Raw genomic sequence first — 15769 nt, forward strand, 5'->3', positions numbered from 1 at the left:
CAATTACGTTTTTCAGCACTTCCAAAAAAAAGTTTACACTTGTGATTCACAAATTTCTCACCATAACACATATATTCCTGTCACAAAGAACAGGTCTCCTTCTCCAGCGGTGTTTATAGTTGCACACAATTCTCTTCTTGATTTCTTGATTAATTTCTTTTGATTTCTCCATGATGTCACGAGGAATCAGTATGTTGATGTGTTGCCTTAAATCACATCCGAAGGTGTGCCTCCAATTAGCCTGTATGTTGTGAAATAACTCAAAGCATACAACGCCATGACATAATCATCTGGGTTTTCCCAAATTGTTTTAATTGTTTTCATGTAAACTTCTGACTTTAAAGAAATTAAGAAAAACAATCCCTTTCACTTCTCTAGCAAATAGCAACAATAAATAATTTAGGTAATTATGACTGATCAAAAACATCAAAAGTTTCATTTGACAAAAAAAAATTATATATAGATTTTACATGGATTTTTTTATATTTACTTTCAACAGTACCCCTAAAATTTATGAAAAATATCTAACAGGTGAGAAAAAGATACTAAAAAATGCAAATTTGACTTAATAGATAGCAAAGACTTTATTTATGGGTATGAAATGTAAGAGGGGTGGAATAAAATGGTAATGGCAATCATTTGACCCTGAGCCTCTGAATTTCCATTTGAAGTTGTTTTGTTTCCATGCAGCTGATTCTTTGCCCTAATGACCCTTGGAGTCATTAGTGATCCCCTAGTGAAGCATAAATGTTTTGGTTTCATGAGGAAAGATGGGAGTTTCTTATCCTCCTTTGTGTTGTTAACTAGTTTTAGGCTTGGGTTGTTATTTTATCACCACATCCAAACCCAAATCTCACTGAGCAAAAGCTCAGTGTCTCTGGAAACTGTCCTCCAAACCAAAGCCACAACTGAAACCAAAAGTCTGGCAAATTTAAAGAAGTCATCCTCCCAATTTCCTCCTTTATCCAGAGACATAAATCAACTCAGTGTGTCACATTAATTGCTTCCCATGAATCTAAAGGTGGAAACATCATTTCACAGCAAACATGAACAGCCGTACTGCATGCCAATAAAAGTCTCATTGAGATAATAAGTCATTACTAATACATGGATACAGTACAGGCCTGCACTTTTTCCAGCAGCCTAACTATCACAAGGCTGAAACAGTTTAGGAGCTCTCAGTAATCCTCCCAGAAGACCAAGACCATATCAGTCTCAGTCCAAGAGACGAGACCCCTGCCTGGAAAACTATCAGGTTGTTTAGCTTGTGCATTGTTCAAATTCCAGTCAATCAACACGCTGCAGTGGAAACCCTCTGTGCTGAGTGCAGACACTTCCCTGTGTTTGTGCGTGCACGCGTCGGGACTGCTTCACCTCCTTACACATCATCAAATTTTAAGCCCCTATGGAGGTTTGTTAGGCTGATCCAAGGAAAATCAGGATCTACCTTACTACTAAAGTAGTAAAATTTAAACGCTTGGATGATTAGTAAAACATCAAAAAATATTTACACCAATCTTTTTATATTATTTTTATTAATTTTTTTTAGTGAACCAACCCTCTGAAAATGAAATTTCCTGCTCAGTGATCAGAGTGCTATTTTCTTCTGGTTCTGTGTCTTTGTGCATCATTTACCCCAATAGAGAGTGATGTATAAACGTTGGGTTGACACTCACCTTCACATTTGTGACTGGTTTCACTTTGACGGTGACCAGCGGGGCATTTACATTCGTATGATCCGACAGTGTTGATACAGTTGCCTCCAGAACACAGACCTGGCACTGCCTGGCACTCGTCCACATCTGAAAGAATCAGAGGCAAATATTGGTGAAAAAAAGGCAATGGCAGATAGGAGAAAAAGCTTTGAATGTTGAAATAACTCAAACCAAACAAAAATATTAAGATTTTACCACGGCACCAGCTGTATGGTTTTAGACTCTATCCATAAAATACTTAGTTCAGCCATTGTTTAAACAGGAAATGACATTTTAATGGTGTGTTTTCCCCCAAAGTTTTATTGTGAATTAGGAATTAGGAATTTGCCAGTGGGAAAGTTCTTGTTAAACTGTGGATACTACCGATTACGTCAAAGGTGAAACACACAAAGAAACATACAACTCAGCATCAGTTAACGATCAGCATTTAAGCTTTCTGAGCTTTCACCCATCCAATCAAAAGCTGTTTGAACGAATTTTGTACGCATGCAAACAAAATTTCAACAGCCTGTTTCTATTTGTCTAAACCATGAATTCACCATTAATTATAACAGTTTTAAGCAATGTCTAGTGTTTAAGAGGTTTTATGTGCAAAAAAGTCTAAAAGAGAGAGAAAGAAAGAAAAAAAAAAGAAAGTGACTTCTGGCTAACATCCTGATGTGGAGCCCAGACTGGAATCCGTACATTTGGACTCATGGTCATGTGTGCTTTGTACTGCTGCCAGAGAGACGTTGCTCTTGGCTCTCTGGTGATTAGGTGTCTTTAGTGTGTGCCTGTGTATGGAAGCATGTGAGGAGAAGTGCTCAAAAAAGGAAAAAAAAAGGACGCTTCTATTCAGAAACAGAAGAACAGGTTGTGAAAAATAAAGTCTGAAGTTATGGGTGTGTCACATGAACTGGCATACGTGTCGCATATGAGATTCCTGGCAGCACCAACAAAAGGAGAGTTTGATGATCTATGTAATAAATTACAATTTATACACAGTCTGGCCTCAGCTCCCTGTTATATTTAGGCTTATGGTGATTTATTCAGACAGGACATTTTACTTAGCTTACTGAAATCTAGTAAGGTATACAACATGATACTACCACTACCATCTTTGACACTTGGTATGTCAGTGTTCTCTGATTATAAAGCCTCACACTTTTACTCTTCTAAACATATTTCTCATTATTGTGGCCAAGTACCTCTACCTTTGTCTCCTCTGTGTGTAAATCTTTTCTCCAGAACATATTTGTCCATGAGGACAAATATGAGTTGAACTTAAAGGTGTCGGTTTTGGAGCAAGAGTTTCTTGATCAACCCCCTCCAATGATGAAAAAGTTGCTTCACTGTCGTGAGAGACGCCAGTTAAGAGCAAAAGCCTTGGTGGTTTCTAGGTGGTTAGTGGTGGTTCCTGAACTTTTCTGAACTCCCTAATCAATTTTCTTTCATTTGTGGGTGACAGTATGAGTCAGCTGGTTGGAACTGCGGTTGGTGTTGCAAAAGGATAATGATACCAAGAACACATTAAAATGTTTCTTGGCATGGCAAGCTTCTAAAATTGGCTTCGCAAATAAAACTAACCCATGGTAAGTTTATCAACTACGTTTTGAAGAGGTGTTTGTGCTGGGAAGCAAACCCATTCATATTGACACTGCCAAGAGAGAATTAAGCCAGATGCTATTTGATGCTAACCGATGGCTACAAGAACAACATACTGTAGTTGATATGCAAAGTGCTAAGGAACATTCAGCCAAATATTTTGCAAATATGAGTCTGTATGTAAAATTTTGACCCAGTATGGATTAGAGCAAACCCGAAATAGTCTCAAATACTACATCCAATGATACGTATATACAATGTAAATGAAGCTAGGACAACCTCCAGCTGTCAGTTTAATGACAATCATGACGCACCAGTGATTGCTACTCAAATACCAAAAACTAAGAAATGGCCAAATAAACACAGAGATTAGCCTTTAATTAATCAAACATTATAGTCCTACCAATACATTTTACAGGTTCTTGTCAGTACGGTCTTTCCAGTCCTTTTGTAATAGTAAGCATTATTTGGCCTTTACAAAATGAAAACAACACTTGTATACATTGTCTTGCCTTCCACTTCTCAGCAACAACAAACAAAACGTTTAGTTTAATGTATTTTAATGAATAAAGGTAAATAAAGATACTGGGTTTAGTATCTTTATTTAAAAAATTTCTAAAATGAATATTTCCTCAATTCAAATGACTTTGTTGCCTTGACAATCACTGTAATTTATATTTTGTTGAATTCTAACATATCAGGGCAGACCTTATTTAAAAGACTATACAAATATGCAGTTCTAATATCCATCTAAGAAGTCAACATGGAGTGTCCTCTTCAAATATTTTTGCCTTTTTGCAGTGGGACATTTGCATATTTTTTTTCTTGTAACTTCAAATTAAAGGCTAAAGCCACACTTACTTGAGCAAAAGTGTTGTTGAAGTATTATGAACAATAATTTAAAAGGGTTCCACCATTAAATCTCTGGACGTAAAACCTAAAAAAAACCCAGAAAAACACATTCGATTTTTCTTATTACCATAATTTAAAGTTTTTACCCCCACTTAAAGATTAAATTTAATTCACTTAATTTACATACCACAAATTCATAGCAAATACTGTTTAATAAAAAGGAAATAAATACCTGTGGTTCTTGGTTGGATGGAGGCAACAAAAGGGCAAGCTGGGTTAATTTAACCTGAGACTTGACCTCCACATGTGTCATATATTAATTTAATCTAATATCTTAGCTTGGTCTGGGCCATGGTTTATTGGAGAGACATACCAAGTCTCTGGTCTGCAGATTTGTTTTTCCTGTCAATGTATTTGGTAGAATATTGGTGTTGTTTTGTACTGAAATACAAAGATGGGGACAGCAGGAGCATGGCAATTAAATGACTTTAACAATAATTCAGAAGACAGGAACAGTCTTCAGGTTGAGGACGACAGAAGATCAGACAATAAGTAACTGAAACAAAGGATTTTTATCCTGTGGAATGTGATTACCTAATGTTACACAGGTGAGCAAAGATGAGGAACAGATGTGAGAGAATAGGAAGCTGAGTGAAAAGAGTAACACAAGTAAACCACTGAAATATAAGAAGCCACATACAGGCTGAAATTACCAATAATAAACTCCAAATTCCTCAGATCATGAAAGCATAACAAAAGAAATGTGTATACAAAGCTGTTTTGCAGGTCTACTGAGTTAGAAAAGTGAAATCAAAGGGAGATTCCCCCAGGAGGTTCAAGCTCTAAACACATTGTCTATAGTGTCCTGCTCTGGGAGCCACATATTTAAAGGTCCTGTCGTCTATACGCCATCTTTACTCTGTAATTGTGGTTTTCTGTTTAAATTTTGTGTCTCCAAGCCCAAACAAACATAAAGGAATGAGGTGACGTCACTTTTACTTTACAAAACCATGTTTGTTGTCTAACTATGACTTTCAGTGGTCTACTAAAAAGAAATCTCAGCTGTGAGAAAAAGGTAGGTGCCTCTGAGCGACTAATACCTGTTTCTGTTTCTGATTATATGTGTCAGTATATGTTAATATATACCACCTATTGATTATGTACTGTATTTGATTTACTAAATGAATGAAAAATTCCTGACTTTAAAAATCCAGCTGAGTGATTTTTGGCATGTACTGTAACTCAGGAACACATATTCCTGCAGCCTGTTAACAGTTTGTACATTACATGATCTAAACAGGAAATCACAGGTTGGCTGTTTACATGTCCCATCAGCATTGTTGACACGAGTTGAAGGATGTTATACAGCAGGAATTTCTGCTAAAGCGATGATGGATAAAGTAATAGCTGGATTGTTTATCCTTGTGGCAGTGTGCAGTCATGTTTGTGCTTTTCCCCATGTTGTTGACACGAAGTCAAAAATAAAGATTTGTCAGGCGTGTAATCATGAAGGTCAGACCTTGGCAGGCCCCGGTGCGGATGTTGGGGATGAAGCCTCGTCTGCAGGGGTGCGGCTGGGCGGGGCACTGCTCACAGGGGTGGCCCCATGCTCGGCCAATTGTGGCGCAGCAAAGAGTTTTGGTGCAGACGATTCCACTGAGCTGACCCTGGCACATCTGGTTGCTCACCTGGGTGAAACATGGTCCTGTCCTGTAGTCTGTGGTCAAAGACGGACATGAAATCAGCATTAGTCAACTGTTGGGGTAGCATCCAGTTAATTTCATGAAAAACCACTGATTCATTTCCTTGTTCACATCTGGTATTTCTTTAAACAAAACCAGATTGAGTTAAAAATAGGATATTCTTTCTTTCTTTGACAAGGACTGTAAGAGTTGTAAGAGTTGGTAACTGCATTGCAGGGAATGTCTAAAATTTGATTTCAGATCTTACCCTATAAACTTTGGTCAGATTAAACTGAAAATCAGATTATAATGCAACGATAGGGTTGGAATATCTCTGTAGTAAGTTGTTACTTAGGATATGTTTGATTTTAACTAAGAACTAAATCCAAAATAAACAAGAACTTAGAAAGTCAGAATCTCACCAGCTCTGGCCTCAAAATCAAATATGGTCACCATGTACTATAACAGTGTTGATAGCTTCAGAAATACACAGATTATTTGCACTGCTGTTGGACTGTTTCCTATTAAATCAGTCACGCACAAAGAGCTGTATAATTTTAATCAGTGAACATGTTTCCACGGTTATTCACTGTATAAAAGGAAGACGGATATGCATATATGCTATGGAGAGAGACAGCAAGACCAAACACGCCATGTGTGAGGATATTCCAAGAAATTCAGTCTTCTGAGGTTAATGAAACACAGCATTAATGTCAGCATTTACAGGGGCGCTCTTTTCAGTCCTTATGACGGAAACCAAGTACTGACAGAAGGTGCTGCTACAAATTACAATTCAGTATTTTTATATTTTTTTCTTATTCATTTGAGTTATCCAGGAAATGTTCCAGTGTATGTTACTATTTATCAAATACGTCACAAAAACAAACATTTTGACAAGAGTGTGAACCAGAACCATTGCAAGTTTCTTCATGAATCATAAACAGTCATAGTATTTTCTGTTTCCATTTATTTTGCTTGAACTCGCTCACTTTTAAAATATGACAAATTATGACACTTCATCAAAACTAACAATAAGTCTAAGTGACCTACTGCTGGCTGGTAATATGTATTGAAGGCATAGAGGAACGTGGACTCTGTAAAATTTTTGTTTCCAAATTAAATGACTTCACATTTATTACAGTGAAGTTACTTTTAGTGTTTCTCATGTTTTAAAGCTGCCATTTTTAGTCATGAAATGACCAAAACCAGAAAAGTACAAAATGTCAAAGGGGTGAAATGATCATCATCTTTCAGATAAATCTCTTGACAGAGTGCATTTGTGTACTTTTCAATCCAACACACATTCAGAGGGGTGTATAACAGTAATGGAAATATAGTCCTGACATCATGTAATGTTGTGAAACTTTCACATTTGCTTCTTTCTCTGCATGAAAGCACACAAAGGGAACAAAGTGTATATCACTTCACAATCACCTTTCATTTTTACAATGGTGCTGCTTGTGAGTGAAATTGTCTCAATCTTGTGAAATGCACTTCACAAGTCAGACATAACTACTTCATGCTGAAACCATTTCAGCTGCTACGGTGTTCGTCCTTACAAATCACACCCAGCTTAATGATGGCTTCCCCTTGTGGGAGAAGGCCTTATTAAATTCTCTAGTGTGGCGCCAAACTTAATATAGCCTTCATTTAAAAAAAAAAAACTGGATTGTTAGATTGTCACAGTGGAGATGAAAGGTAAACTGCATGGTTGGCTAGCCAAAGCTGCAAAAGTCTGCTTAGCTCTGATAGGCAGAGTGAGATGGAAAGATAAGAGTCAGCGATGGTGTCTGATGGGAATTGTTCACTAGACTTATTGCCCTCATTAGTTCCTTCTGGATATGAAAGAGGTCATTGAGGATGGGGCAAAGAGCAAGGAAGGGAAAAAGAGTAAAGGGGATTAAAGAAGAAAGTAGGTCAAACCGAGCCTGCAGAAACCAGTCACAAGCCAGTTCTCCTTCCCGTGCATCTGTCTTCATTTCTGTCCACTTTAGGTCTTCCTGTCTGCATTTTGACTCTGCTTATCTGTCTGTCAGCTGCTCTTTGATGTTTCAGCCTCATATGACCTGCTTGGCACAATGGAAAGGAGACTTATTCAAACCATACCTTCATTATAATATGCACCCAAGTATATATGGGCAACAACTTTTTATCACTTCTAATAAAAACATACAAGCCTAAAAGCTTGAAATGACTATTTAGGATGAAACAACCCCTTGTTTTGATTTACAATAAACCATATATGGAACTTTATGGTTTGATTTTTATAATGTCATTTGATCCAAATTTGTTTTTCCAATCCTAACTAAATGCTTTAAACATTTAATTCCTTAGATAAAATAAAAAAATGTTAAATGTTTATGTTAAATTAAATGTTATAAGCAAAAGAAACAATAGTTTAGATCATATTGTCAGAATATAAAAACTCAGAAAGCAGAAAGCTGTATAGTTGTGAAAGTATTCACCATTAGTGAACTAAAATGATCATTAATAATAGTTTTATTACTGTTATAGGAAATATGGAGAAACTCTTTTGTTCATTGTTTCCATAGAAGACAGATATACCTAAAGTATATTTTTATAGTAGAAATGTGTAATTAGCAACAATATGTTAACAAGATTTCATAATATTTAAGATTTATTGACAAATCCCCATGAAATATTAGAGAGACAGGAGTTCCTAATGAACATGGGCCCCTTATTGGCCCTGATAATTTTAAACAGGAGGGTTTTTGAACTATGCTTTAGTGAATTGGAACACACTTTTTACTATTACCTTAATAAATTTAAATTGTTCATACAAAGGAGAGTAAATTACATAAATGAATAATTATTTTTCTTTCAATATGAGCTAGAAGAGATGTATTTGTGTAAAGAAATGTGCATTTATTTAAATAAAGAGCATAAGTAAATCTTACTCTCTAGAGTTAGATTTACTTATGCTCTTTATTTATGAGGGTTTATTTCTCTTTAACCCTCCCTTCTTGCCCTGTGTGCAGTTCTCAACAGGGTGGTACTGACCCTGCGAACACTTTTATAAGGTTTTTTTATTTTGTGTGTGGTTGTGGGAACTAACAAGTTGATGCGATGCCCTCATCATTTCCCCATTGTCCGACCATCATGACTGCCACGCTCCTCCTGAGTGTCTGGCTAAAATTGCGAGGGATAAGAGAATGAACAGACTTTCCTCTAATAATCCTAAACAGCAAAACAAATTCCTCACATGACATCCAAGGTCAGCTGTACATGCAACTGTGCTAAATTAAATATGTATTCACATTCTTCCTCAGACATTAATCCTTGGTGCCTAATGTGGAGACAAATATGTATGTAGATAGATAGATAGATAGATAGATAGATAGATAGATAGATAGATAGATAGATAGATAGATAGATAGATAGATAGATAGATAGATAGATAGATAGATAGATAGATAGATAGATAGATAGACAGACAGACAGACAGACAGACAGACAGACAGACAGACAGACAGACAGACAGACAGACAGACAGACAGACAGACAGACAGACAGACAGACAGACAGACAGACAGACAGACAGACAGACAGACAGACAGACAGACAGACAGATAGATAGATAGATAGATAGATAGATAGATAGATAGATCTAGTTTTTTACAGACTCATAGTACAAATCATATTTCAGAGCATTACTGAGCTGCAAGTGAAATGAAGCTTAAGAGCCCCAATCGAAAGTCTAAACAAGACCCATCTTCCAGTATCCATATTAATCAATATTAATCAAAACGTTAGCACAGATGGCAGAGCATCCTGGACTATGTGGGTGAAAGTAATGGACCAGTTGAAAGCAAAGGCTATGGCAGGTTGGGACAAGAGAGAGACCATACATTCTGTCTTAGTCCAGCTGACAACATCTGGAAGCAATTTGGTCTAATTGGAGTTCAGATTGCAGAGCTGTTCCCTGTGACCCTTCATTATTCTTTTTACCTTAAATCTGCTTGTGGTGGCCTGTGACTTTTAAGAATACCTCTATTTTCATTCACAACCAGTAAGTCCATAAGCAGCATTGCTAACCTTCACATTGTGGTTAGACTGAAGAAAGTCTTCCCACTCTTTATGTGTTTATTTTGGGTTACAGCTTTAAAACATGAGCATGTCTTAATAACTGAGCCAAAGAATCTCACTCAGGTATGACAGAGTTTTCATGGACAAGTGTATTACACTTTGCTCTGAGGAAAACTAAAGAAGGCAATATTTAATCCTGTCCAGAGCTGAAAGTTTTTCCCATCAGTCATGTCCAGCTTTTGGGATCACAGCTCATGAGACTGGGCACTGACCTGAGCTGTGGGAGGGGAACGACTGGAAAAGAAATAGCACAAGAGGAGGAGGGAAAAAAATAATTTTCCTTTCATTAATAACTGCCAGGGCACTTATAAATTCCCAAAGGATGGGAGTTTGGAAAGATAAGAGACATTAAATATGAGATTGTAACATAAAAACAATGTTACTTGTGTTTGTGCATACTCTTCTGTGGTCAAAGTTCAACAGGTCAGAAGAAAGTAGAGGAAATACTATGTGTAAAAGGTCCTCAGTGTGTGTGGTGGGGTGTGTGTGCATGTGTGGTGTGGCTTTAGCCGGATGGCCTTCCCAGACTTTATACAGCTGGAGGATTTACTCTGAGGCTGAATGTCACACTGTTACTCACCTGTGAGGAAATTCTTTCATTACTCTGAGGGCATCATGTCTTTAAGAAAATCTAACCGCAGCCTTTTGCTGGGAGCCCTCTGCTCATAGATCATTCAAATATGTGTGCTTGTTTGTTTATGTGTGGGTGTGTGTGTGCATGTGTGTCTGGATGTTTATCTCCATCTTGGCCAACCGTAGCGGCCCCTCTTAGCGCTATCAGTGCTATTATCAACAGGCTTAAGATCAGTCTTTTCCTTTGGCTGTAATCACTCCTAAAAGAGTCCGCTTCTTTATTTCTCCGCAAACACAGTCGGTCAAACGTGACTAAATGTGCTCAACACATAAACACACACTTACAGAGGGAAATAACTGTGGGAGAAATCCAGCAAAGATTGCAGATTTGAAGGCCCCAGAGTTGAGCAAACTGCCGAACAGATTGCATGGTTCACACACAAAACTTGTGTGTGTTGCTACTTGGAGATACTACATCACATTGAAAGGCTCCACTTCCTCTCTTATTGTTTCTGTACCTCATCCATTGTGCTATAAAATCTAGCTTGACATCTACAGTTATTTTAGTCTGTTTTGGGAAACTTTACCCAACACTCCCCAGCAGTGGAACAATACAGCAGACCTAACTGGATGCAGACTCCGCCAGGCAGTGGGGGCCAATGGGCTCCAGTCTCCATCAATAACAGTCGCTCAGGGGACGTTTTACATATTCCAGCAAAAGGAGAGTGAGGTTTTTGTTATGCTTTCTCAGCTGAAGCAAGAGAAAATGGGCAACTTATTGAGCCAAGATAGCTGGAAGCTCACATCATCATCCTCATTCTGAGGTACAGAACCAAAAATATCTAAAAAGAGATGAATGGGTTTAATAACATTAGATTTTCCTTAAATAGATCTCAAAAGTTCTTGTTTTTAGACAATTCTCCATTCATCTTTCCATGCATTGTCTTCTGCTTCCTATAGGTAGCTGGGGTTAATATTGCAGGAGGGAAACTCAGACTAACTCCAGTACATCACTTCATGCAGCAGCTCCAGCTTACTGCCCAAAAGAGATGTATGCATACCCATAGAGGGCAGTCAACATTAACCCATTAATGAATGCGATCAATACACTTTTTTTCCTTCAAGTTCAACTTTTGGTGCATCTTGAAAAAGCCACCTTATCTCAGACAATCCTGTACGCCACCTGAAGGTGTTTGAGGCTTTTCTTTTCCATCCAGATCTTATATTTAGGGAAGAGTCCTGCCACACTTTGGAGAAAGGCCATGTGAATGACTAAATATGTCGGAATATAAATTAACCGGAAAATCAAGAGCTTTGCTTGGGTTGTTCAACACACAAGAGTTGCATCCATATCACTGCAGATGAAGCTACAGTCCATCTGTCCATCTCCTGTTACATCCTACCATCATTTATCAACAAGATATCAAGTTATTTCAAGACCTCCACTAAAAGATTTAAGACTTATAATTATTGTATACCATGTTGAGGTATCTATGACATACTGTACAAGACCATGAATGATCCAAAAACACTTTGGATCAAACATGGATTAAATCAAAGGGAAACTTAAGGATCTTCTAATAATTTTCATCCTCTTTTCTTATTGCCCTGTAAGTTTAGGTGCACAGGTCTGCACATGGACTCACTGTTAAATATAGAAAAAAACTGTTATTGTACTTCAAATTTAACAAGGCTCCAAAGTGGCTGACTCAAACTAAATTGTCACTGGAGGATATTTTCCACAGAACAACCTGTCCCTGCCCTCGAGTCCTTCCTACCCATTCAACAGTGTAGGAGTCCTGCCCAGCTTTTCTCTTTTATCCAGAGTCAAAAGACAACAATCTCCAACTTTTATACCATTTCAAAGCACATGGGAAGACACTAATTGCTGCGGCTCCATATACTCCCAATGTCCGTTATTTAATTTCAGCTGGAATGAACTAAACAACATCAGTTGAATTCCACAGAAAGCATTGTGCAAACATATGATATGGTCATTAGTTATAATAGTTGGGTAATAAATTTTTTCATTTAATGTTGCAACTGGATGGAAACTAAAGTAACACAGACGTCCAGTTTGATGGGAGAATGAATGGAGCAGATTGAGTGTGAAGTAGTTAGGATGAGGATTTAAAGCTCCAAACTTAAAGTTCTTATTTTTTTTAGCCACAACATGAATCATTGCCTCCAGCACAAAGGTTTGAGTGTCATGGGGTATTTTTAATAAGTATTGATACGCTGTCATTGATGCCTTTTCAGGTTACAGGTTAATTTCTTTGTGTTTCTTTGTCTTTATTTATGCTCTTTGTGTCTTTGCACTTACTCTTATTTTGGTTAGTAGATGTTTTAACACAGCTCCATCTGTGCTTTTCATCAGTCACCTTACCTCAGTCATCCCTGGCCTGCCTCTTTCTAAGCTGCTCCACATTCCCCTGATTAGTTACACTTAGTTGTCATGGACTCTCCCAGAAGGTAAAAGACTCTTCTTTCCCCTCCTTGCCACGTTCTTTTGTTACTGGTTCACCGTTTACTTTTTCCATGTTTTTCCTTGTTTTTTCCCACAGATCAGTTCCTTGTGTACTTCATCCTTGACTCAGTAAGTCATGTAATTACAGTATTAAGCTTCATTTGCCTCCACTCTGCTTACCTTTAATCCTCTTTGCATTTACATCAAGTATGACACTTCAGTCTACTACTGATATTTGATGAAAAAACAAACAGAAAACTCATAATCATAGAATGAAAAACATAATGGTGACCTATACAAAACATGTTTATTACACTTTGCATAAAATTGTTCCTAGATAATAAGATTTTCATCTGGTCAGATCTGCCTATTTTAAGCCTCTTTCAAAATGAGCTGTTTCCCTGTCACTTTAAATAAAGTAATCTGCAGCTGGCCACACACCCCAACACAACATTTACACTCACACATGAAAATAGCTGCAAACAGATGTGCAGTTATACAGCCGTACATCTTTGAAAAGCAAAAGTAGAGCCTCCTGCACAACCAACAAGGATGTAGTAAGTGGTTTCTGTACGGTGAGTCAACAACACACTTGTTTTTCCAGCAGCCACTGGACACTTGGCTCCAGGACATTTGGCTAACCAAATTTCCTTGAGTTCATTTTAGGTTGTTAGGTGATGGGCTGTGTCTGCTGATTGTGGTGTTACATTCAGGAGGTTTTTGAAATGGCTCATTTTTCTGACACTAAAAAACATTGCACTTGGCTGTTTTTATCAGCAATAGAGACCCCAATGGAAGTACAAAAGCCTATAAAATGTGATTTTTGCATAATAGGTCCCCTTTAAAAATAACTTTTAAGGTAGTGGACAGAAAACTTAAATCTAAGGAAATAATAGAGTATATTTAAAATTAACAACAATGAATCCAACATTGTTTAGATTTTAGCCAAAACCAAAAACAAACCTTATGTTTGCTGTCAGATTTCTGATGTTTGCTGTCAGATTTCTGACATCAGGACCACAGAGATCGTGGGATTTTCTTTTTGTCAGATTATGTTTCTTGCTAAGTCAGCAGGAACAACAAATCACACATTTTCCACACATGCAAAGGCTTCCCATGATTCACCCACACCCATTTCACTCTCACTGGTCGACTTTCACTGCCTTCATAATCACATCCCATCAGCAAGTCTTCCCACTGAATCACTCAGTAAATTTAATGACTCGTGGCCTCAATTACACAAACTTTAGAACAATGATTTACAGACAGAACTCCAAAGGATGCAGTAAAATGTTTTCTGCTCTAATGATGGATTATCTGTTATCCCAGAGAAATGTTGAAAGTGATCTCAAACACTATTGAAGGTTATAAGGTTATGTTGAGGCTTGTTTGATAAAGATGTGGTGAAGGCAAATCTTGCCAATCACCCTCTTTCTATGTATACTCGACACAGGAAACAGTCAAAGACAAACAGATTTCTATGCATTCTCCTCTTGGCAACCTTACAGTTTTTTGGTCACGCTGCTCCTCCAGCATGGGGAGTGTTTGTGGTTCCTACTTTCAGGCTTTGTATACACAGCTGGGGAATCCATTTTCTTTCTAACCCTTTTCCTCATGACTCTCTTTCTGTCTCTTGTTACACTTCTCTTGAGGAAATGTCCTCAGCAAGTCCACAAAGAAACTGTACTTTATCTGTCCTGTGGGGATGCCGGTAGCACGGGGAGGGATTTATTCATTTTTAAGGCTTTTGCACCCTAAAATGATGTATTTTCCAAGAAAATCAGACCCAAGAGTTTAGAAAGTGATCATGTCTAGCAAGAAGAAATTTATGAAGTGGTAGCTAAAGCAAAGTTTATAAGGATGAAAGCAAAAGACAGTGTAGAAAGGCCGGTTTCTGTTTGTGAAACTAAAAAGGCTTTAGGCAGTTTTTATGCCGATAAACTGGCATACACATATAAACAGAGGAAATGGGAAATGTATGAAAAAACAAAACCGGAGATAAGAGAGAGTCCTTGAAGTGCGTACCAGCAGGGTGAAGGCGGAAGCAGAAAACTGTAAAAGTGGGAAGAAAGTGACGAGCTCTGACAGGTATGACTCTCGACAGTAATGTTTTCTCTCCTCTGAGACCAACAGAAATTAAACAGTATCATCAGTGGGAACATTTTTAGCTACCACCTCTTACCACACACAGTTCAAAACACAGGAGATAAAAACACCCACTGTCTGACTGAGCAGACTCTATGAAGTCATCAACACTTCTGTCAAAGAGCTGAACCAGGCGCCTCTCTGGACTGATAGGAAGAGGGAAACATCAGCGCCTTCCTGGACTGATATCTTTCTTTAAAGAAGAGGAGTGTGTGAGTAGGAACTGTGTTGTCCTAAGAAAGGGTCACTCAATCTTCTTTTGGTGCAATCCACATCTACTCAGAAGCTCTCATTTTAAAATGCTAACTTAAAATGACAATATCTTACCTCTCTCACACTGAGGACCGGTGAAACCGTAGACGCAGGCACATCTGTTGGGCCCGATGCAGCGTCCACCATTCTGGCAGCCGCTGTCACACACAGCTAGCAGAGGTGAAGGGTAAATATTCAACATTAGTTTCATATCAGCCAGGTTTAGTTTCCTCTGTATCTAAAAGACAAAGCTTTTGACAAACAACCCATCAAATAAGTTACACTAAAACAAGCATCAAGGAAGGAGATGTCTTCCTTTTTAAATAACATTTCCACTCTGGCCTAAAATGTAGCATGAATTCCTAAATTATTACAAAATAAAAGAAAAACTT

At 37.8% G+C, this 15769-nt stretch overlaps 1 protein-coding gene across 1 annotated transcript in view; it reads right to left on the bottom strand.

Moving 5' to 3' along the window:
* LOC102226053 (fibrillin-2-like) overlaps positions 1–15769 on the bottom strand; it is a 73776-nt gene that overhangs the window by 36498 nt on the left and 21509 nt on the right. The window contains exons 6-8 of the mRNA XM_023339729.1: positions 15453–15548; positions 5671–5868; positions 1677–1802 (exon numbers count right to left, since the gene is read on the bottom strand). Coding sequence (XP_023195497.1) covers positions 1677–1802; positions 5671–5868; positions 15453–15548 — 420 coding nt within the window. The remainder of the gene's footprint in view (positions 1–1676; positions 1803–5670; positions 5869–15452; positions 15549–15769) is intronic.

The sequence above is a fragment of the Xiphophorus maculatus genome, chromosome 9 (genome assembly GCF_002775205.1).
Source record: "Xiphophorus maculatus strain JP 163 A chromosome 9, X_maculatus-5.0-male, whole genome shotgun sequence".
NCBI classification, from domain to species: domain Eukaryota; kingdom Metazoa; phylum Chordata; class Actinopteri; order Cyprinodontiformes; family Poeciliidae; genus Xiphophorus; species Xiphophorus maculatus.